General features: G+C 52.2%; 1 protein-coding gene across 3 annotated transcripts in view; it reads left to right on the forward strand.

Annotated features, from left to right (window-relative positions):
• The first annotated feature begins 414 nt into the window (after nt 1-414).
• HDAC7 (histone deacetylase 7) overlaps nt 415-23,355 on the forward strand; it is a 97,061-nt gene continuing 74,120 nt past the window's right edge. Inside the window, exon 1 of one of the 3 annotated variants that reach the window (XM_071800052.1) lies at nt 415-738. In XM_071800052.1, the coding sequence (XP_071656153.1) occupies nt 720-738 (19 nt within the window). In that variant the 5' untranslated portion in view covers nt 415-719. The remainder of the gene's footprint in view (nt 739-23,355) is intronic. The other 2 variants (XM_071800048.1, XM_071800051.1) reach the window with 2 other exon arrangements.

The raw sequence follows: 23,355 nt of genomic DNA on the forward strand, positions 1-23,355 counted from the left end.
TTAACCCTCTCCAGGCAGGACATGGAGGGTAAAAACAAAGGCCAGAAGAAGAAGAACCGAATTCTCTGCCGGTGACACTCTCTCCCCGCCAACAAACAAAAGTTTTATTAGCTAAAGCCTCTCGGATGCCGCATTCCAGCTTGCTAACATTTCGGTAACACATTGCAAACGTTTGACTCATAGAAACTTGGACGGCCGGAGCCGGGGGAGGGGGAAGAGCGTCACATTCCCATTCCCGGGCAGGGTTTGGTGGTTGGATTTATTTTATTATTATTATTTTTTTTTTTTAAGAACTGCAACTTCTCTCTGTTTAATGAGAAAAGTGTTTGAGCCTGACGGCTTTCACCGGCTCGCATTGTGTTGGGGAGAGAGGGGCTGGGGGAGGAGGGTTGTGCTGCCAAGGGAGGAACCCAGGGCAGCCAAACTCGCTTTTCTTCTGCAAGTTTCTTTTATTCTTTTTCTTCTTTATTTTTTTTTCCTCCCTCTGTGTTCCCAGGACAGGGTTGGCTTTCTAGGTTTGATAAAGCATTTCCTTCCATTGTCATTCTATACGGCCTCTGGGCCCTTCTCTCAGTCCCTCCCCTTTCGCCGTCCCCTCTCTTTCTCTCTCTCTCTCTTCCTGAACTTCAGTGTATCTTGAGATATAAAGAAAGCAGCTGCCTCCCTTAAGCACATCTTGAACAATGAGACCTCATCTCCAAGGGCTTTAATTCCTCTGGATGCAAGGACAAAGCCAGGGTGAGTAGCCTGCTGGTGACTCTGCCGGTCACCGCGTCTGCAAACGCGGCCGTTCCCGGTGGGCGCTCGTGTCCGTGTGTCCGTCCGGCGGCGTCGGGGTCCTGAGGTATCGTACAGCACAAGCGCAGGTGCTGTAAATGTTAAAACTCTTGAAGCCCACCCAGCGCTGCCCAGTAGAGCGCTAATGCTGTCCCCATCCCATCGGACACGGGTGCTGGAGGAGCTTTGCCACCCAACCCCGCACCTGGATTTGGGGCACCCTCCAGGTCCCCTCCTCGTGAGACCGAGCACAACCCGGCTGTCAGCAAGGTGGGAGGAATCCTGATCTCAAAGGCAAAGAAAAACAAATATGATGCAATCCGGCGAGACTCTGAGCAGGGAGGGAGATCTTCCCCGCAGCTTTGGGGCTGCACAGCCTGGGGGCGATGCCGAAAGCGGAGCTTGGAACGGCGCTGGGTGGGAGACGCCTCCATGATCCAGGGACGCTCGGTTTCGGGGGGAGGGCTGCGTGGTGCGGATGCTGCGGACCTTCCTGCCGCCGTCCCTGGCATTTCTGCTCTCTTGCCTTGAACGGCCTCATAGGAATTTTCCAGTCGGTTTTAAATTGTGAGAGATGGGCTGGAGCGCAGGGGGAGTTTCTGCTTGGTGCAGAGCACGGGTGGCTCATGCTCTGTGCTGGGGACCGCAGAAAGCAGATGGGCTCAGTGTGTGTTGTCGTTGTAAAGGGTGTTATCCGGAGTGTAGTTTTGTCCGAGTGATCTGTTTAGATTGTTTCCTGCACAAAAAGCAGGAGGCAAAAATACAGGACATGTCAGCAGCAGTGTGGTGGATGTTAATAAAGGGAGCTTGGGATGAGTGATGAAGCTGCTGCCTAATGTGCAACTTCCAATATGGGGTCCCGGTCTTACCCTCCCAGGAAACTGTAACTGATTCACACGGGGATGGTGATGGACAAGAGGGCCTGTCCCAGATAAATCTTTAAGATCTTCCCAGGGGATTGTATGCTGCCAAAAAAAGCATGTTGTAAACCTGCCAGCTCGTCCTCCAGAGCAGCTTCCCAGGACACTTGCTCCACTCGACGTGCACCAGAACAGCCCAGCGCTCCGGGCGCTTCCCCGCTGCTCCTTTTCCAGGCCTTTGCAAACAGCTAAAACAGGCTCATCTCGTGAGATTTTCCTTTCGAGGTGTTTGCATTCCCCGGGCTCTCGCGTGCTCTGACGTTCTCACTGCTGCCGTGGTCCCTCTCTTTGCCTTCACCGTTAACGCAAACTTATTTTGCACGTGGTGCCCGGGTGACAGCGGGAGCAAAGGAGCAGGGACGATGACTCTGAAGGATGTCTGAGGTCAAAACGTCCCCTCTCTCACTTTATCAGCTCCTCTCTCTGCTGAATAACTTGAAATGTGTTCCCTAGCTTCATGTTACTTAGGGGAATGGGGGGAAAACGATGGTGATGCGCGTTGTAGGTGATGCGCGTTGTAGGTGATGCGCGTTGTAGGCGATGCACGTTGTAGGTGATGCATGTTGTAGGTGATGCATGTTGTAGGTGATGCATATGGGCTGCATACAATTTGGGCTAAGGACAGTCGTACGAGATGTACCTCAGCAAATGGGGAATATTGTGCACCAAAGAGAAATGTTGGTGTGTTTGGCCTGTTCCTTAGCAGACTGGTAACCACCGGAGCTTGAGAAAGCAGAGGAGGGAAAACCATTGAGATGCAGCAGTAGCTGCTTTTGGGAGGTGCTCCAGCCATTCTGCCGCTTTTCCCGTTTCTCAGCTGCCCGTTCACATCTGCCACTGAACTTGTGTGATTACAGTGTGGTTAAACTGGGCTTTACGTGTTTGCTTTTAACCACAGTTGCTTGATGTTAGCTCAGTAATCTGGTTAACGACACCAACACCACAAGCGCCTGTAGCGCTGCTGCTGAGAGGGGCCATAAACGTGCTGGTGGGACCAAATGGCCTTGGGGGGAAGTCTCAGAATCATTTTGGTTGAAACAGATGCTCTTTCAGTCTTCCCGACCGGAGACACCGTGAAGTGGAATGACCCGCAGGTTGAGAAGTCGATGACATGCAATTAAATAGCACCCAGATGCTGTTATCTAATGACCCCTGTGTCTCGGTACCCCCGCTTTGAGCATCTCCTCTTTGTCTCCATCTGTCTCCAGTGTCTGGTGTCTGCTCTGAAATGCGATTTATAGGTAACAGTATCTCAGCCTAGGAAATACCCCAGGGCGTCTGAGGTCCTTGGGGTGGGTCATGGTAAAGACTGGTCCTGGAAGTCCATAGCAAGGCTCCATGCCATGGTGACTGATCCTTAGATAAAGCTTTCATTACAGGTGAGCTTCCCAAATTTCTGTCTTCTGCCCTAGAACAGGAAAGCAAATCTGGGATAAACCCATTGGAAACCTTCCTAATTGGAGCTATTGTCTCCTTCATCCCACGTGTAGGCTTGTCAGGTGGAATTCATCCAAGCCAAGGTGGACGAGCCCAGGTGAGCGGCTCAGCCTTGGCTCCCTTTGCAGGCGGATGGAGGAGGATGCTCTGCTGGGAATGTTCCTCTTAGCTAAGAGGAGATATTTGATGTGCACTTCTAACCTGGATAGGTTGGATCCTCCCGTTAGGGGCTTTAGGAGAAGCAACTGGTGACTTGGACATGGAAAAGGCAAGAAAAACAAAAAGAGGAAAGGGGGCTGATAAAGGGAAATTCAGATTAACGGGGTAAACATGGGCACATGCAAACAATGTGATATTTTTGTGGTAGAAAACACTGGAAGACTGCAGCTGAGAACAGAAAAAGCAGGCCAGATGCTGACAGCTGGATCTGTTCTAGGAAAATGAGTCTGGGCAGGATTTGGCCACCACCCAGGTAACTGGGAGGACATGTCCCTCTTTGCCCATAGGGCCCAATAGGATACCAGGGCAGGTAAAGTTCACAGCTGTGTCTTTACTGTGTCTTCACCCGACTGGAGCGGATTCTTTTGGACAACCGGAATGCTGATGCTGCCCACTGTACTTGTAGGGCATATTTGCTGTATTTTATGAGCTGTGTTTTAGGAAGCGATGCCTTGAAGAGGCTACAGGAGCCTTTGGAAGAGGAAACCTACTGGCTGTTTCTGCTATAATATGGCAGTCAAAGAAAACAATGTGATCTGGGACCTTAGAAACAGGGAACAATGAAAGAAGGTATTAAGGAACAGGTTTTTTACTCCTTAAAGCGTTACTCAGATGGTCTGGGGTTCTATGTTGGTTCAGGTAGCTGTTGGAGCACGGTCTGTTCTTATGCTTGGGGTGGACACCAGGCTAGATGGACACGAACAGGATCACTCCACACCAGCGAGGATCAGAACCCATCAACATAAGGGAAGCAACGTTCACGTTAAATATCATTGACTGAGTTGGAGTTGGTTAAATTGGCTTTTAAAGTAGCAGAATGAGGTGAAATGAGCATCTCCAGAGCTGACACTGAGCAGACCTCAGGTCTGCAGCAGGAGGAAACCTCTGGAGCTGTTGTGCTACTGCCTGCGACCGGCGTTTTTCCAGCAGGAGCTGACGTGTTAATATAAATGGAGATGAAGCTTTCGGATTTAATGGAGCTTTTCAGAGGCGTAATTGTGTTCCCTTGATTTTTCAGGAAGAGATGAGAACTTTACTGCCACTGACAGTCTTCCCCACCTCTGTGCCCACAGTTCCCCCCATAGCAGCCTCCAGGAGCTCATCTGTGTTCTTGGCTCTCGCACAACAAGGAAATTGGCCAGCGTTTCCATATTAGCAATCAACTTTCCAGGGATGTTGCATGTATTTTTCCAGCAAGGGATGGAACAGCATCAGCCACCCTTTTATCCGCCAGGCCAGGGTGCAATTCTGCAGGAGGAAGGACCAGACGTTGTTTAAAAAAGACTCAGACGGGAGCGCTCAGAGCGGCCATTCCTTCCGCATTCAGACCGTGTCCTGGCACTCGGCCCGTGTGTATTGTCCCTGCTGGGATGTTTTGGCAAGGGATCGCTGCCGTCATCGGTGCTGCGCCCTGCCCCAGCCATCCCCCCCAGCCCTGGTGTCACACCAGTGGGCAGACTGGGAAAGGGTGGGAGGCACCAGTGGGATCACAGAGTCGCAGACTGGTTGGGGTTGAAGGGACCTCTGGAGATGATCTAGTCCAACCCACCTGCTAAAGCAGGTTCACCTTGAGTAGATCACACAGGGTTGTGTCCAGGTGGGTTTGGAATGTCTGCAGAGGAGACTCCACAACTTCTCTGTTCTACTTGATGTAGCTTCTTGGCATTGTAGAAGCATAGAATGTCCCGTGTTGAAAGGGATCCACAAGGACAGAGTCACAGAATGTCCGGGGTTGAAGGGACCTGGAAAGCTCATCCAGTGCAATCCCCCCATGGAGCAGGAACACCCAGCTGAGGTTCCACAGGAACCAGGCGGGTTTGAATGTCTGCAGAGAAGGAGACTCCACAACCCCCCTGGGCAGCCTGGGCCAGGCTCTGCCACCCTCACCACGAACAAGTTTCTGCTCATATTTAAGCGGAACCTCCTGTGTTCCAGTTTGCACCCATTGCCCCTTGTCCTGTCACTGGTTGTCACCCAGAAGAGCCTGGCTCCATCCTCCTGACACTGCCCCTTTCCATATTGATCCCCAGGAATGAGTCCCCCCTCAGTCTCCTCTTCTCCAGCTCCAGAGCCCCAGCTCCCTCAGCCTTTCCTCACATGGGAGATGCTCCATTCCATTGAGTCCAGCTCCTGTCCCTGCACAGGACAACCCCACAGGGTCCAAGGGTATTGTTCAATTGCTTGTTGAACACTGTCAGGCTTGGGGCCATGACACCTCCAGTGTCCAGCACCCTCTGGGTGAAGAACCTCTTCCTGATGTCCATCCTGAACCTCTCTGCACCGAGCTCTTCCCTCAGTCTCCTCTATGCTGAACAAACCAAGTGACTTTAGCTGCTCCTCACGTGTTTCCCCCTCCAAACCCTTCACCAACTTAGTGGTCCTTGATGGACTATGGCAGATTTTGGCTTTCATTATCCTGGTTCTATGGGCCATTGGTGATGCTGAGCTTGGGGTTGCTTAAGAGGGATTGTCACGCAGGGAAGGGAAACAGGGACAAAGCGCCCAGAAATGGCCACCTGGAACAGCTGGTAAATTGGGATTGAAGCGATGTGACGTGTTTGATGCTGCGTGGTGCATGGGGATGGGAAGCAACAGGTACCCAGCCATGGCCTTATTTACAGTGACACTTTCCGCTTGCGTCTCCTGGACAGACCCAGCCGTGCGTTGTGTTTGCATCGTCAGGAAGATGGACTTTGAATATGTATTAATTGGGCTTGGTTAATTCATCAGGAAAGCTTACTTTAAAGGGAAATAGAACCAGTGAGCAGCTATAATGCTGGAAAACAGATAAACTCTTTTCCCCCCCCATTAACAAACCAGGTGAGGCAAAAACCAATCTTCCCTGAGCTTCAAACATCCAGCGAATTTGTGATGGCTGCACCTGCTTGTTATAATATCACCAAACTGCTAAATGATGAGTTTTTCTGTGGTGGCCACACAGGAAGACCCTTGTGGCCACAAACGCTCCCCATCCTTTGCAGTCCAAGACCATTGCAGGGCTATCAGCGACTCTGGAATAGTGATTCTCTCAGCCCATGATCGGATCTAATTTGCTGTTGCTTTGGCATCTTTCACATGCAGAATGCACTGAAGAAATCACTGTGCTTTGTGCCGCGTCTGGCAGACGCGTGCGGCTCTGCAAAACCCATCCTGAGCTTTGCAGGACCGGTGCAAACCTACAGCCGAGGGTGTCGGGTCTCGAGGTGCTGCCTCTTGCACCCCTGGAATGGAGGGAGGGAGAGGAGGAGATGGAGCCTGTCCCTGAGGTCACCAGGTCCCGCTGCTGCTGCCGCAACCCTGGGCCACCAGCCTGTGGCTTCTGCTGGTCCCCAGCAGGCCGGGAGGCAGGTAACACCGCGGTTCATCCTGCTCGAGCCTTTTCTCCATGCCAGCCTGCTCCTCCCTGGTAACAGCTCGCTGGCCTTTGTTCTTGAACCATATTTCTCGACGTGTTGATAAGTGTGCTCAGCGAGACGGAGAGAAGTGTTCCCTTTCAAACACAAAGTCCCAGGACAACCCTGTTCTCTTTGTTTCTTTCACGCTGGGAGGGTGGTTTTTCCGGCCAGTGTGGCTTTGGAAAAGCCCAGAGCACCAGGCTTGTGCAGAATGTTGGAGCTTCAGGGCTCGGCTTAGAGGACCCTGGGCTGGATGGATGGATGGAGAACCTGGCAGATAGTCTCACAGGGGAGGAAAGGGCTTGTTTTGGGGACAAGAGCATGGCTTTGAAGGGAATATAGGCTTTCCAGAGATAAATTTTGAGTTGGAGGCATCCTGTGGCTTTGGGTTTGAAGCAAAACGATTCCCTCCACCTCTTCGTGCCTGCGCTTTAAATCCATTGAGTTTTGGTGATTCATTCAGTGAGACCCAGACCCTGTAACTCACTTGATAAATACTGCAGCAGAGTCTGCTCCTCCTGGCACTGGGCGCACGCTGATGAATCCCGCTGACTTTTCAGATCCATCTCTTCGCTGCGATTTGTGCAGACAAAAGGTTTTCAGCAAGTTGGAAAAACGCTCAGAGATTCCTGGGCATTTCGCAGCCCTCAGCACCCTCTGGCCCCTTTACTGGAGGTGAAACCCTGAAACGCTGAGAGGCTCAAGATCATATTGCTGCGTAGCTCCTAGGAATGATTTATAGCGCCGGGACTATAAATCCTGCTCTGTGCAAATGTAATAAGAAAGGATCCCCCTTCCCATTTCCTGAATTCATTATCCTCAAGACAAGTGAATCTGCATTAGGACAAAAACAACAACAAATCTCTGCAGCAGATCAGAAAAGGAAACCTTCCTGCACATGAAACTAAATCTCAAACCAAAACTGAGACGAGCAGAGTAGAGACCAGACATGGGGACCTGGCTTAAAGCCCAAACGAAGCCATGGGCGTCTGAGATGAGTCTGGGGCAGGAAGGAGCTTCTGCCAGAGCTGAGATTTAAACGGCCCCTGCGGTCGTGGAGATGGGAGGTGGGTTCCCATCTCATCTGGAGGGTCAGGCGGCACTGAGTTCCTGCCCCGTCCTTGTGCAAATGCTCCTCAGACTTTCCTTTAGAGCTGTAAGGCTGGAGCAGGAGTTTCTTTGAATGAAGCTGGGGTTCCTGCCTCGCCTGCAGCACCAGGGGATGTTGGGGTGAGCAGCCCTGGCTGTCGGCAGCAATCTGTCACCAAACCCCATGGTTGGGGACATCACTGGAGGCCACTTCTTCCATTCCCGGGGGTGGCAGGTTCCTGGGACATCACTAGAGGCCACTTCTTCCATTCCCCAGGGGTGTCAGGTTCCTGGGACAGCGGCGCCCACCAGGACCCGGCCAGGAGGTGCCGGATCCCTCCTGCATCCACAGCATCACTGCATGGGGAAGGGGACCAGGGCCTTTTTCAAGGTTCCAAAGCCTCTTATATTTGGCCGCGTTTTGGAGCTGACCCAGGCCGCGAGCTGCTGAAGTTTTCGGTCCTTTGTTTGTTTAATTGAAGCGCTGTTTGTTTTTGATCAGGGGCAGCCGATCGGCGCTTCCTCTGCAGGCAGGAAACTCCGATTTCCTGCCCGCTCCCCAGCCAACTCTCACTGCGCAGGAAACCTTGCTCTGCTGAGTGTTCACTTTTCGGGCAGCGTTTTTGGAAGGTCTTGTGTGTTGTCGTTTTGTTTGGTTTCTCTCTGTTATTTTTCCTTTCTCCCCGCTGCGAGTGGTGCTGGGTGTCCATAGGACGGATGCGCAGAGACATCCCCGAGTCAACACGCGGTGACTGAGCGCGCGGGATGATGCCGTTTGCTGAAAACGGTCCCGTTTAGGCTGAAATCCGGTGAGGTCCAAAACGCAGTGGTTGTGCCATCTTCACGCTGCCACCAAGCCTCCTGTGACTCAACGTGTTTGCTTTCAACAATTATTTGGCAATAATGATGTGTTACCACAGGCAGCACAATTGTATCTTCCTTTATGGACCCCACTCGGTGCAGATTGGCATCCACGAGCCTCCGGTTTCTTCCAAATGTCGCCAGTCTTTAACCACTGTTTTGTTGGTGTGTGCCTTATAGTGAAATCCTTGGGTATTTCTTTTTGTTTACGGGACAATATTTGTATGTGTATTTGTAACAGGTCATTTAAACCACTTGCCCAGCATCAAATGAACAAGGAGTTAAAACCAACACCTGGATCAAACCTGCCAGGTTTAGCTGCCTGTTCGCTCGCTGTGCTCCAAGGACCTTTAGGCAGCTGCGTCCTCTGAGGACGCAGCAGGTGAAAATTGTATTGGCAGCTACCAATTAAATCGGTGATAAATGGCTGTTCTCAGTCTCTGCCCATTGTCAATGGTGTTTCCCAGCTGCTCTGTGAGCTCAGGAAGCTCATTTCTCATCACTGCAATTCCAACCAGTCTCATTCCCTCCCTGACTGTGACTGCGTGTCCAGGTCAGTCCTGCGAAGCATCTGAGAGGGTTTGGGGATGGAGTTTGAGCCGATGCCCGAACAGCTGTTCCTGGCGTGGAAAAGAGACGTTTAGGCTTTTCCGTCATATCACAAACAGGCGGAACGGCGGCTCCTTGGCAGCTCCATACTCCGTGTGATTATCCTGGGAGCACCAAGGAGCTAAATCCCACATAGGGCTTTGCCGCGACGCGATGCCCGCAGGTGATGCACTGCGGGATCAGATGGCTCTGGCCACAGGAAGCCTGGACAGACAGACGGACACGGCTGCGTGAGAGCCGCCAAACTGCCCCACGGCAACAGATGCCGACCGTCAGCGCCGCACGTACTTGTCTGCCCGAGGCTGTAATTATTTTGCTGTCGTAAAGGGGCTCCCCTGCAGGGAGGGAACTTGCGATGGGAAGGAGAGCGGCTGTAGCAACAAAGCGGGGAGAAAGCAGGGGAAGGGGGAGCGGAGAAGGCTGGGAGGGATTAATCCTGCAAATGCCCGTGCATGGGAGAGAAGATGGTCGGAAGTTTTAGCCAGTGTTGTGCAAGAGCAGCTGGTCGGGGCTGTTTGGCTGCAGGGGGATCAAATGCTTGAGGGATGTACAGAGGGATGGGAGCTGGAGGAGGAAGAAGAGGGCAGAATGGTCTCTGGTCTGTGGAGCTCATGAGCCATCCAAGGAAAACATCGCCCAGGCTGCTGTCCCGCAGCTCCGGCCCTCGGCGAGCGCGTCCCCCGCCATCCCAGCCTCCTCTCCCGCCTCGTTCCTGGAGAGCTCTCCATTCCCCAGGCCCCTTCCAATCATCGCACGGCGCTGACATCATCGCCGGTTGCCATGGAAACGCCAGGTTGTCCAAAACACGACCCCTTGGCCTCATCCCATGTGTGTCAGGAAATGAAGGTTTTATAGCACATCCCTGCAACGGAGCGGGAACGGCGGCCGGGGACAGGGGACAACCCACCCTTGGCGTAGGCTGCCCAGCGTGGGGAAATGGGGACCTATTTCTTGGGGTTGCGAGGCTGATTTATGTCTCTGGAGTTATTTCTGGGCTGCTGAGATTTCTGCTTAGGTCTGAAATGCCCTGGAGGAGAGGTGACCTGAAGCGTTTAAGCCAGTGCCTGGGCACAAGGCAGAAAATCTGCATGAGGCTTTAAGCAGAGGTAGAAAATGGTCCATAGGGGTTCTTGGAGCAGTCGGAGAGGATTGAATGCATCTCCTACCCAAGCTGCAGGCTCACGCTGCTCTGGGGGGCTGCAATGTGCAGGGAGAGGAGCAAAAGCATTTGGGAGCCTTGGCCACATAAATCTTCCTAAAACCAGAAAAAACTGCCCCAGAATCAATGATTATCAAAGACGGTGTGGGGCTTTGGAGAGGAAACAGCAGGTATCACCCCATGGCAGGGACGAGTCACGGTCCACTCGGTGATGAACTCGTGATGGTTCTTTTACCTTGACCTCGAAGCGCAAAATTAAGGCAACCAAAATGCCAAGGGGCAAACACCGCTCCATCTTCGGACTGACTCTCCCAGCATGGGATGCTGCTTAAACGCAGCCTTTGTTTAGGCTGGAATTACAACCAGACTCTCTCTTCTCACCCACGACGTTTGGGAGCGGAGGTGTTTCCCCGGGGACCATCTGGAAGCTTTACCCCTGGATCCTCCAAAACCAAGCAGGACGTGTCCTGCCCTGACCGCAAAGCCTTTTGGATCCTCTCCCTCCGTGTAGACGGAACAAAACGATCCCCCATGAACACCTGAAGCAGCCGGCGGCTTTGCCAACCTCAGCTGCGACTTCCCTTCCAAACCCGCGGCAGGGCCAAGCTTCAGATCGTCACCCGGGCCGGGACGTGCGTCACCTCGCTGCAACGGCTCCGCGGCAGCGCGGGCTCCGGCGCGGGCTGTCTCGCCCCTGCCCTTCCTGCTCTCGGTTTGGCTGGGGAACCAAAGCGCTGCTCTTCTCGCTGTTGCCAGGCAGAGCGGCTGAGAGTCTGCGGACGGACGAGCTGTGACGTGACCGGGACCCAAAGAGCTTCGAGGTTTTGCCATTTGGGAAGAAAATAAGGAAGGGGGAAGGCAGCAAAGCCTCTTCTCGCTGTGCTCTCCGTGGCCTGATTCTGCTTCATCCTGCACCACCTTCCACAGAACTACTGAAAGGCAGAGATGGAGATGATACAGATTAATGATTTTACCATCGATATACCATCTGTTATTGAAATATCCCTTTGCCTCGCTTTTCCTCCTTCACGAACAGTTCAGGCTGTCACCCGTACTTTCTGAAATAACAAAAATAAGGGGTTTTATTTGACTGCTTTCTTTGAATAATGTCCATAAACACCATTTTTCTCTCTTCCCTAGAATATTTCATATACTGTCTCCACACCACACGTTTCCCTTTCGTCTTGATATGATTTTTTTAGAGTAAGAACAATCATTCACTGGAACAACCTCCCCAAAGATGCGGCGGAGCCCCCATCTCCAGAGGTTTCCAAGACACGACCGACCCGTCCGCTGGATAAATTTTCTTGGCTCCCTTTCCCATGAAACGTTGGACCAGATGATCTTTTGAGGTCCCTTCCACCCCGAATTGCTCCGTGATTCACGTTGCTGCGTCTGCACCTCGGTGCACATTTGCAGCGGTCCTGGTTGCTGTGTGCCCGCGTACACCCTGAGCACAGGGCAAGTAAATACCAACAAGAAAATGACCCTCAAATAGCAGTGTGGCCTGAATTTGGTTTCCACTCCCTCATCTAAAGCTCATCGCAAACCTGGAGGCTTTTTCCAGCTTGCTCGCCTCTCTGCCACGTGTTGCCTTTTGCACAAGACCCTCAGAAAACAGCGGCGAGGAGCAGGTTGAACACCACGCTCATCCGGGGGATGTGCTGGAAAGTAACAAGCTGGAGGCTTTCGGTTTTGCGTACCCCATCCGGGGGCACGGTGCCGGCACGGAGCACGGAAAGTGCCTGCGTGACTTGTTTTGGTGTCGCTTTGCTTGACAACGTGCCAACAAATCACCCCGGTAAACACCAGCACGAGCCAGCGCAGAGCCGGTGACACGCGGTGACACAGCCCCGAGCCACCGGTGCCGACCGACCCGCTGCACCGGCTCCCCCCGCTCCCCGTGGGCGTTGCGGGGTTAAAAATAGACGCCAGATTTCGGTTAGCGAACGCGGAGGCAGGGAGCGGAGCGCTGTTTATCGATGCCAGGGTTTCCCCTGAGACACCAAAATGAGTCAGATAAGAGACGGGCGCAGCTCCGCACATGCCCCACAGCACCGGCAGCGCTGCTGCGCGCACGGGCCGTGCCGGGGAGCTTTTCCTACGTGCCGAGGTGCCTTGGAAGCCGCCGTCCCTCTGGATGCTCAGTATGAGTCATGTTCCTCCCAGATTTAGCTGCTTTACAACATCCTACTCTCGGCCCCTTTGGAAAACGTTGTTCTCTGCCATGAATCCATCGTGCCTCAGCCACTAAAGAGTTATTTTCTAACCTGGCTCAATTCCTACTGGTATTTTGAGCTCGGGGAAAGGGGTGGCAGGGGAGGAGGGAGCGGTGGGGATGGTGATGGGTGATGATGATGGTCCCAGTCCCAGCTGCACCACGCAGCACCAGGCATGTGGCACCCCAAATTTGCGAAGAAAAACATTGCTTCTGATGTGGAGCTCACATAACTCCATAATTGCTGCATTTTAGAGAAGCACAAGTGAGGGTTTCACTGTCCCTGAGGGTTTTGCTCCCCGGGCAACCAGGTTCCCACGTTCAGGGGGGTTTGCAGGTAGAAAAGTCCGTGGTCCCAGGTTCTTTCAGCTCTGGCAGAGTTTGGTTGTATGCACAAAACTGCTGTTGCAAGGTTTTCTTGGGCTCCCATATGTAAGAGGGTGGAAAATAGGGATAAACCACTAATGGGATAAACAGGATACTTGCAACTGTTGTTACGTTGCCATTATTTGCAACCTTTACAGCAGCTGTGAAGGGTGGACAGTGGGAGTCCCATGGTGTGATTGCTGCTGTCTGGACCCATGTGTCCAGCCCTGGGATGGTGCGGGGGGCTGACCCGTGTCGCTGGGGACAGAAATGGGCATTTTTGGTGCTGCTTTTGGGACATTTGTCGGTGTGCGTCATCAAGTGATGCCTGGACATAAAGACATGGGAATCGGTCTTTATATTCCATCCTTTCCACCACCTGGGGACAGACTTTAGAGCAGGGCCTGTTGAGACAGAACAAAGGGTGATGGTTTTAAGCTCAAAGAGAGGAGATTCAGGCTGGTTAAAAGGCAATTGTTGTCCCTGAGGGTGGTGAGAGCCTGGCCCAGGTTCCCAGAGAGGTGGTGGATGAACCATCCCTGGAGACACCCCAGGCCAGGCTGGACGGGGCTCTGAGCACCCTGAGCTGCTGAAGAAGTCCCTGCTCATGGCAGGGGGGGATAAGGTGACATTTGAAGGTCCCTTCAACCCAGACCCTTCTGTGATTCTGCACCCCTGTGCTGCCATGGCAACCTGGGCCAGTATTTTACCAGCATCGCCGGAGCAGCATCCTGAACCCCCCGGTTCACCGGCTCAATGGGCGATGGGCTCGCAGGGGGCTGGGCTGTGGGGCCAGGAGCTGTGAGTTAATCGAGGGCGCTTTTTCACGTCTGAAACCTCCCTCGCCTGCGCAGCAGCGCCTTCCTGTTTGACTCACACCTGACAGCCCCGCCGCATCAGCCGGGGCCTCTCGCGCTCGCGAGCAACTGAATGGGGCTGTTTACAATTAGAGAACATGGGATTCCCAGAAAGAGGCTCAGACCGGACGTCCTGAAGCGAAATACCCCAGGCGTCACCGGCTAAAAATAACCGGAGCAGAACAGTCACCAAACAAACAGCGAGTCAACACCAGCCCCGGCGCCCGGCTCTCACGTATCCCATGGCACGGGGCGGGCGGGGGGGACACCCAAAGCACCTTCTTTCCCGACCCCCCGTGGGGTTTTTCTGGCATAATGTGGTACCACAAAGTCTGGTGGATGTCACTTGCAGTGATTTCTATTTAGTTCTGGTTTATTAAGTGGGAGGGTGGAGTAAGGCAAGGGTTAAAATACAAATTTCAAGCAGAAATGGCTGGTGGAAATCAGTTTGTCCCACTGGTGGGCTGGGGGAGGCTGCGGAGGATGGGAAGCAAAGCAGGAACAGCCTCTATGAGGACTTTTGGGGACTTTGGTGGCCGCTCCAGACCCAGAGCTTGGTGGGTGGGTGGGGATGTGTCACCACAGGCTCCGGGGGATGCTGAACAGCCCCGAGCTGCTGCTTCTCATCCAGTGTCTGTACTGGGACCCCAGCTTGGTCTCACAGGGGGTTCCGTAGCAAATTCTTACAATAGGCGGAGGGAGCAGCGCGGTGGCACCACTTGGCTCCCTGGGGATGGTGGGGTGGTGGCAGCCACATGGTGGGCTCAGAAATGCTGCCGTGTATTCCTGAGCAGCGTCCTGCTGTGGTTTCCCACTCACACCCCCAGGGTAAGCAAGTGCCCGACCTGGGAGCCTTTTCCAGCCTTTCTCCAGGATGGCACTGAGAGTGGCCGGCAGGAACAGATTGCACGTGGAAAACTGTCAACAATGCTCACATATGACCTGAGTCAGACCTAGGAAGGTGCTAAAGTGCTTGGGCTTAGAGCGGGGCTCAGAAAATGGGGACGCGAAGGTGGTGGGACCAACCCCGGGTTTCATTGAGCTGCTGACTTTGTATCTCCTCCCCGATGCTCGCCAGCTCGAGGAAGAGACAGCAAGATGGGTCAGAGCAAAAGGGCACAGAAAGGATCAGAAAGACTCAGCCCAACAGCCCCATAGTCCAGTCAACCCCGTTCTAACAGAGATTTCAGAAGACAGGAGCTTCAGGCACTTGTGCAATAGGTTGCTAACAAGAGGAAGTTTCTCTTTAACCCCAGGCAGTTAGTGGTTGATTTATGTCCTACAGCTTTGCATTTTAAAAGTTGCAGGGGTGTTGCATAAGAAGATAATTTGACCCTATATTTCTTATAACCTGTTTCTGTTGGGGAACATCTGGTCTTCTCTCCGCTGCTCACATGCCTGATACCTTGATGATGTAAAGGGGAGGAAAATTGTATTGGCTCAAGTTACGTTACTCATGAGGGTAAATCCCCGTGTTTTCTCAGAGACAGTGTTGGATTTGGGTCTTCCTGAGCTTTACCCAGGGGACTGGTTGCTTTTCCTTGCTAGTTATATCCCCCCCAAAATAACAGAGGCTCCGTTGCTGCGTGTGCCCTCGATTTCTCTTCTTCGTGTACAAAGTTCTAGATGGTAGCTTTGACTCTCAAGCAATAAATGCCACAGTGGGGAATACTCCAGGAGTAGGGGCATGGCGACTGGACAGCTGGGGACAATTTTCACCGTGTTACTAACTTCGTTGCCTTGGACTTAATGGCCCCGGTGACAACTTCCAGTCGCATGGTCCTTCCTAGGTAAGAGCTGCCACTTAGTGGGAGTCGAGTCATTCCATGGCAGGGGAGACAGATGAACCTTCTGCCTCATGGAGACTTCACCTGGGGCTCTCTCCTGATATGCCATTTGCCCTTAGCCTAAAATACAAGTTATTTAGACTAAAAGCGCACATTAGCAATTTGTGAACAGAAGGACAATTAAAGGGAGAAAACAAATTTCCAGGGAAGATGCTGCTCCATTGTCTGACAGCGGTGTCCCTGCCTGCAGAAGAACCTGTCCAGGTTCTCTCCCTCTGGCTATTTTGAACAAGGACATTTGTGATATCGCCCTCTTGTTCTTGGCTTCCTCCTTGGGTCCCACCATGGGCCGTCTCGCTGCTACGGCAGCAGCAACAACCTCCAGGTCTTCCCATCGCCAGCCACCAGTGCCAAAGTCTCCATTCGCTCCACGGGTCCTCCATCTGCTCCCAGCCGGGGCCAAGGCAGAGCCGCATCCCGGCGGGGACGGCTGCGGAATCGCCCGCTCGCGGTAAATATTGCACTGACGGAACGGCCGCCAAGCATAGGGAGGATGATACTGGTGCCCTGAGATGCTGAATGGAGATTTGGGGCAACTCTTGCTTTTGTTATAGTCTCCCTGGTGCCATTGAGCAAGGTCATTATGCTCGTCCTTCTTGCAGAATGGGGGGGACAGCGTTTCCTTTCTGTCTGTCTTGTTAGCTGGGACCGGTCCTTCATTCGCGTGGGTGTCCGCTGCCACTTGGAAATTGCAGCTTTCGGTTGTAAATTCTCAAAGTGAGGGATTTTGCCCTTCCTGGGTCAGTGTGGGTGGCTCCAAAGCTGCTCCAATTTTAGCCTCCCCACACCACCCAGATATAAAACTGAGCATCTTGTTGCATCTGCTCCTGGGACATTCATTGTCCGGGAATCCCCGGGTGACCAATTATGCCAGCATGAACATTCGTGGAAACAGGCCATTTTCTGCGACGTCTCAAAGCGTTTGCAAAAGGTTGGTCAAGTCCCAAGAGCTTCTGGCAGCTTCATTTTATTTTGAAACCAATTGGCCCCCAGCTGGGTGTGAGAGTAAAATGAAAGGATGCGAGATAAACCCACTTGTGCGAGAGAGCGAGCCGCTGCCCGAGGCAGCGCCGCATCAGAGGTCGTCATTCTGAAACCGAGCATGGAAACTGCACCGAGAAGAAAGCTCGAGAGCAGGGCTGGGGCTCCTTGCCACACACGGCGCAGACCACACTAAAGAGCTGCTCTGCTTGGGGACCGTCACATGCACCGCGGCAAAAAGTGGGACGGAAACCTAAGGGGCAGCTCTGGCCGGGCAGATGAGCGCTGACAACAAAGGTACGCTCGTCTTCTCCGGGCTACTCTCATCCAACCTATCTATTGTGTTTTAATGTGTCTTTGGGCTTGTTATCTTCTGCTCTTTGCTGAACATCTCCGCTGTGTTGCTGTGATTGTCACCGTCGCTGCTTGGGTGGTTCGAGGCATCTCCTGGCCTGAGCTGCTCAGGAGGACGAGGAGAGGTGGAGGTGGCAAAGCATGGAGAGGAGGAGGCTCCGATGGGTTGTTCAGACTTGGTTTTGCATCTCGTTTACTGCTGAGCGAGCTGACAGGCTGCTCAAGAGCCTGGGCAGCGTTTCTCAGGAAACAGGGTCGGTGTGTGCTGTGGTTGTAGCTCCCGTGCCTTGTGAGCTGGACCATCCCCTGAGCACACAGGGAGTTGGGGGTTTTTAGTCCGGTTGACCCATTTTTGTGCGTGCTGTGTTATTCCTGCCTGCGCTTGCTGGGACAGCCCTAGGTCACCATCTCCAGCCCCCAGCTGGTCCAGCCTCTTGTATTTGAAGGAGCTGAGAGATGCTCTGATGGCCAGGCCGTAGTGAAGGGCTTAATAATCTCCTGGTGGACATCGGCCAGGAGGGGAATGGCCAACAGCACAGGTGGTTCTTGCTCGTGTTCCCCTGGGTTGCTCACCATACAGCAGGTGACAGCCTCCTAGCCGGTGGGGACAGTTCCCCTCTTCCAGGTGACAAAGGCATCGCGTTGGGTGTAGACGTGCAGAACGCTGCACCAGCTCCTGCAGGACACCAGAGCTCCGCAACTTCCAGGTGAGATGCTCGGTTACAGGTTTTCACCTTCAAAACGTGAAGTTCTTGTTGCTGCTCCTCAAGTCTCTCGTGTGCGCTGCACTGTGGACATTGTGTTGTCCTATGACCCACAGTATGGGTGGGTTTGGTGGACATGAGCTCACCTGAAGCTCCAACTCTGTGGTGCTAAATCGTAACAATATACAATAGCTGCACGTTTTGCTTATGTTACACACACATGTTTTTATCCACACACCAATATTCACCTTGCAGAGCCCTGGCCCAGATCAAGTGGCTGGAGCCAGGACATGGGGAGCATCTCTCCACTTTCTGCATCCCAACACAGGTATTACAGCTCTTCCCTCTTCTCTTGGGACTTCCTCACTCTCTATTTCGGAGAATTTTCTGAGAATGTTGGAGAGTTGCATCAAGATAGAAACATGCAGGTGATGACACCACGGTTAGGAGGAGAGAAGCTGTGATGGAATAATTTGTTGAGTTTTGTCCTACATCAAAAGTGCTGAAACTGGTGTAATGCTCCCACAACCCAGCTTGGGAATTTCCAACTAAAACCAACTGGGTTTGTTTCTCTGGGCTGTAGAGAAGCCTGAAGCACATGCCCAGGGTGCCCTAGATGCTTCAGAAACCAGGACGGAAACTGGAAGACCTGGTGCTTTTAAAGTAACGGGACCCTTAAAGCTCAATTTCATGATCTGGAGGCATCTGCCATGACGTTTGGATGGTTGACCTTGGTGGGGACAATCGTGTTTCACGCATCTCATCCCCTGGCTTTGAGTGGGGTAGTGAGAAAAGGAGAGGGAGAAGACACAGCACAAAGGAAAACCAAGCTCTACATGTGATGAGATGCTGTTGAGAAGCGAGGAGGGAAGTGGAGGAACTTTGTAGACCTCATGCAACAAGGTTTTCAATCCCAGGGTTCCTACAACCACTTCCAGGCCAAGAAAGCACCTTTAGAGCTGTTCTGTGTTGGACTTGATGATCCTGGTGGGTCACTGCCAACTCAGGACATTCTATGATGATTATCTACAGCTGGAGCCAGCACTGCCTGGTCATTCATGGTCAACAATTAGTGCAAATTAGAGCTAATTACAGTCAGTCAGCAAGCAGCAGGAGAGAGATGCAGAAACCCCTCTCTTCTTTCACCCACTCTTTCCTCTTATATTAAAGCATCATCAGTTATGAGCTGTTCTCAGGGTTGTCTTTGTTCCCCGCCTACAGCAGTGAGGCCAAATGCTTCTTTGGAGGAGATAGGGAAGGAACTGAGTGTGAAAAGCAGCCAAAGATGCTCACAAGGCAAGTACCGAATTGTTCCAAGCCACTGAGGGTGCTCCAGGGTAATTAAAAGCTTCAATTAAAGCTGTAGGGAAAAAATAAAGCACAAGATAGTTGCTCAAAAATCCTTTTATATCAGAGGTAATCAGCTTTCCTTTAATGGGCTGCACTTGACTTATCAGACGCTGGTGCAAACCCTTGGATAACAGTGCGGCCCTAGAAGGGCTGAAGCTTTTGAAGGATGCTGGTTTCAGGTATGAACTCAAAAAAAGAGGCTGTTTTGTGGCATTTGTAACAGTTTTGGTTGTGCTGATCCCATGGGCAGTTCCGGAGGGTTTGTGGGCTCTGTAGCTCATGATGGAAAATACCTAAAATAAGCAGAATTTACATATTATGTGGGCTGAAGAGCGTTATTTCACAGGGCTGTTGAAGGCACAGAAACACACGGTGGCTCTTGTACTTGGTGTTATTAAAACCACTTTACTTAGAGGTGTGAAGCCAGGAAGCTGGTGGTCAAAGCTTTCACCGCACAGATGGGGTCGTTCTTACCATGGATGTTTTTGAGCTCTGCACCAAAAACCTGGAAGATCCCTACGGGTAGGATAAAGAGGGTAAAAAGGTCTCTTTTACTCTTTCTTGATGGGCTGATACGATATCCCATGTGTCAGAAAACAAACCCTTCTAGGGCTGAGCATGAGCTTGGAGCCTCAAGTGAAGGAAGCCTGAAAAGGTGCAGACTTGGCAAATAAAAGCTCTTTTGGTGGCAATTTCAGAACTTGATGACCAGTTGGTGTCTACTTGGTTTTTCTCTGTGTTTCTTGGGAAATGATGGCTTTGGATAAATCGTTGTCCAGAAAAGGAGTCTCTGAATGCGGCTCCTTGCCCTGCAACTGTGGGTAGAGCCAAACCCTCATCTTGCAGACACATCTTGTTGTTTGGAGTTTGGTAGGGGGCTTTATTTTAACCAAAACAGGATGGTTTTCAACCGATTACTTGGAATATGAAGGCTGAGTAATCACGCAGTCATGGCGATGGTGAGGTTACAATTGGTAAAAAGAAGCCTTAAAAATGGTTGAGTGTCGTGTTCGAAGCTCACGTGAAGGCAGCACCCGTGTAACAGCGACCACAGTGTGCCGGAGCGTTGCTCAACGAAACCTCAAACTAGGTTGCTTATTGTATAAGGATCAGGTTTTTAAAAATTGCTCTACTGGAAGTGTTCACAGCCATCGTGGACAAGTGCAGGAGAGAAAATCTGGGGAATGTGTTGGAAATGGGCAGAATTTTCATAGAATCACAGAATCAGTTTGGTTGGAAAAGACCCTCAAGATCGAGTCCAACCATTAACCCAAAGCTGGCACTACCCCACGTCCCTGAGAACCTCATCTCTGTGTCCAGCCCCTCCAGCTCTCACACCTCAACCCATCCGCTGGCAGAAGCTGGTGTGTCCTCCTGCCACCCATCTCCTTGGCCATCAGGGTGTCCAGATCCTGGCATTCTCGGTGTGTCTCTCTCATCAGGCTCCGAGTGTGACACAATCCATTCCATCTGCTGCTGATGTGTTTGCTGGTGCATCAACACCAAGGAGCTGAGCTCATAGCTCACCGGGTGGAAAGATTCACTAGCATGGCCATTCCCGATGTGTTTTCTGAGCCTTTTTGAAAGGCAGGAATGCGCTTCCCCTGCAGACCCGTCCAGTCCGGTGCTTCGGCTGCTTTGCTCGGTCTGGAGGCAGCTCCCTGACCATTCAGTAGACCCTGTCCAGTGTGATCACTGTCACGAAGCTTTGAACATGTTGGTCTTCCCTCTCTAGCTCAATCCATCTGCATAGTGTTTCCTATCCCAGGACTGGAACACTTGGGTGAGCTCCACATTCTTGTTAATGAGAAAGCAGGTATTGAATCAAACTGTTGAATTGATGGAGAAAGAACCTTGCTCCTGGAGGGATTATAACAGCACCTAAATGCTCCTTATTTCTCACTGAAGTCTGTTCATCTCCATTTGGATCTTGCTCTGCTGTCGGACAAGAAAGATCCTTCTGCACTGAGAGTTTTCGCCCCTTGCAAATACCCGTGGTTGCGTTATTCATCCCATAACCTTCCTCTGGATGCACATAGTGGTCTTCAGCCTCTCGTTATGCGGCAGGACATATGGACCCTGAATCATTCCTGACCTGCCGTGGTGTTTAACACCCTTCTTCAAGGGCAGGTGCCAGAGCTGGGGTCCATCCTTGTGCTTTTGGAGGAGCCCAACACGCAGCTTTGGCAGCGGGACTTTCCCCAAGGTGTGAACTCATCTCACTTACCTTTAGATGTCTTCACCTGAGCATCACTTTAAAGTTGATGGTGGGAACAGCTTTTCTAGGGCATGAGTCATTTGGGCTATTTTGGAGATGATTTTGAACCTGCTCTGCCCAGGGATTTCACGTGTGGTTTTGTGCTTGTGTGACTGATATGGTGCCCACAGAAAATTGCCCTCCCAGGTCAGTTTGGTTGTGTTTTCTATCAGCCAACCTATGGCAAGATCCTGGCTGCTGATCAAGATTTCCTTTTTCTAGCTGGCTCGATGAGAAAATCACAACTGGGCAGTTTAAGCTGGTTGAGTTTAAGTTATTCAGGTTAAGAAACTGTTGTTTTTCTTTCAGAGAATTATAGAGCAGTTTGGGTTGAAGGGACCTTCAAGTGTCACCTTACCCACCCCTGCCGTGAGCAGGGACATCTTCAGCAGCTCAGGGTGCTCAGAGCCCCGTCCAGCCTGGCCTGGGATGTCTCCAGGGATGGTTCATCCACCACCTCTCTGGGAACCTGGGCCAGGCTCTCACCACCCTCAGGGACAACAATTCCTTTTATCCAGCCTGAATCTCCCCTCTTTTAGTCTAAAACCATCACCCCTTGTGTTATCTTTGAGCAGTCGCTGCCAAGTTTAAGTAAACTGGGGTGGTTCCCATGCCCAGGCTGGCTCTGAAGAAGCCGCAGCTCTCTTTCATGTGCCATGAAAGTCAAAGATCTGCTTTATACACCTGCAAGGTCTGGAGAGGAAAAGCCACCTGTAGAGCCCCATGAGCCACCCAAACCCCTCTCTGATGGGGAACACTCCAGCCCTGGTCTTTGGTAGGGGACACATGGGTGACAGAGGCCAGGGGACCCACAACGGTGGGACCCCAAGCCCTTCCCAGTTGTCTTTGACCCCTGAGCACCCCATACATTAACCTCTAGAGCCCAGCACACTCAGGTGGTCCCCAAACCCCCCCTGAGGGGAGCAGAAGAACTGGGTTTTGGCCGTAGGTGCAGGACAGGCTGGCAGGGTGACCCAGGGGGACTCAGGACTGGTGGCCAAGGGTGTCACACCATGTGGCTACCACCTCTGCTGCCAGCGTGCCCACCCAGCGGTCCGGAGCAGCACCCAGAGCCTGCCAGAGGTTTTGTTCATTCTCTGGGTGTTTAGGAAAACACATTTTTGGCAGCTATTATTTCTTTATCTGGATCCAAACCCTCTGGGTATTTGAAAGGGAAGTAAACATCTTCCAGTGGCTCAGGTGGTGACATTTGCAAGCTGCCCTAAACTTCCACGGCCCCATTCTGTGAAACTCTTTGGTCTGAGCTTCTCTAATGAAAGAGCCAAAGAAGAGCGGGTAGCGGTCGATGTATAGATGTGACGGGCTTTCGCGTGCTTGCCACACTGGGGTTGCTTTTAATGATCCGTTAAAAAGACCGAAGTCTACAGAAAATCCAGTATAAGCTGGGTTGTGCTTTGCTTTGCTGGGAAGGTGCGGTGAGGAACCCACTCTGTGGATGCAAATCCCACCGGAGAGGCTTAAACTGGAGGTTCAGAATTGGGACCCGGCTCTCAGGGAAATGATGAAACCACCGAGCTATTGCATTTGTTGCCGGAGTCGGGAGAGGGCGTGCGGCGCGGGACCGCGGCCAGGGCTCGCTACAGAAATATTTAGTCAACTGGAAAGCTGTTTCGAAAGCTAAATTGAGAGCTACTCCGGCTCCTTCCCCAGCCCATTGTTGTGGTTTTACAATCACATTTTCCTGTTTTTAAAACGAATGTTTTTCTCTCCCCTGGGGCCGGACGAACGCCCCACGAGAGCAGGAGGGGAAGGTTGTGTTGTGCTTGGGGGCTGTAGACATGGAGCAAACCCCCCGCCGGTGTCACCCCTTCCCTTTGCACAACCTGCAGCGGCTGTAACAACACCGGGAGGGTAAAACAGGCGAACAGAAGTGTGATTATTTTTGATTTCTGATTTTTTTTAGCGTGGCTGGTTCCTCTTTGTGCTGTGGTTTC

This window comes from Patagioenas fasciata, chromosome 28 (genome assembly GCF_037038585.1).
Source record: "Patagioenas fasciata isolate bPatFas1 chromosome 28, bPatFas1.hap1, whole genome shotgun sequence".
Classification (NCBI taxonomy): domain Eukaryota; kingdom Metazoa; phylum Chordata; class Aves; order Columbiformes; family Columbidae; genus Patagioenas; species Patagioenas fasciata.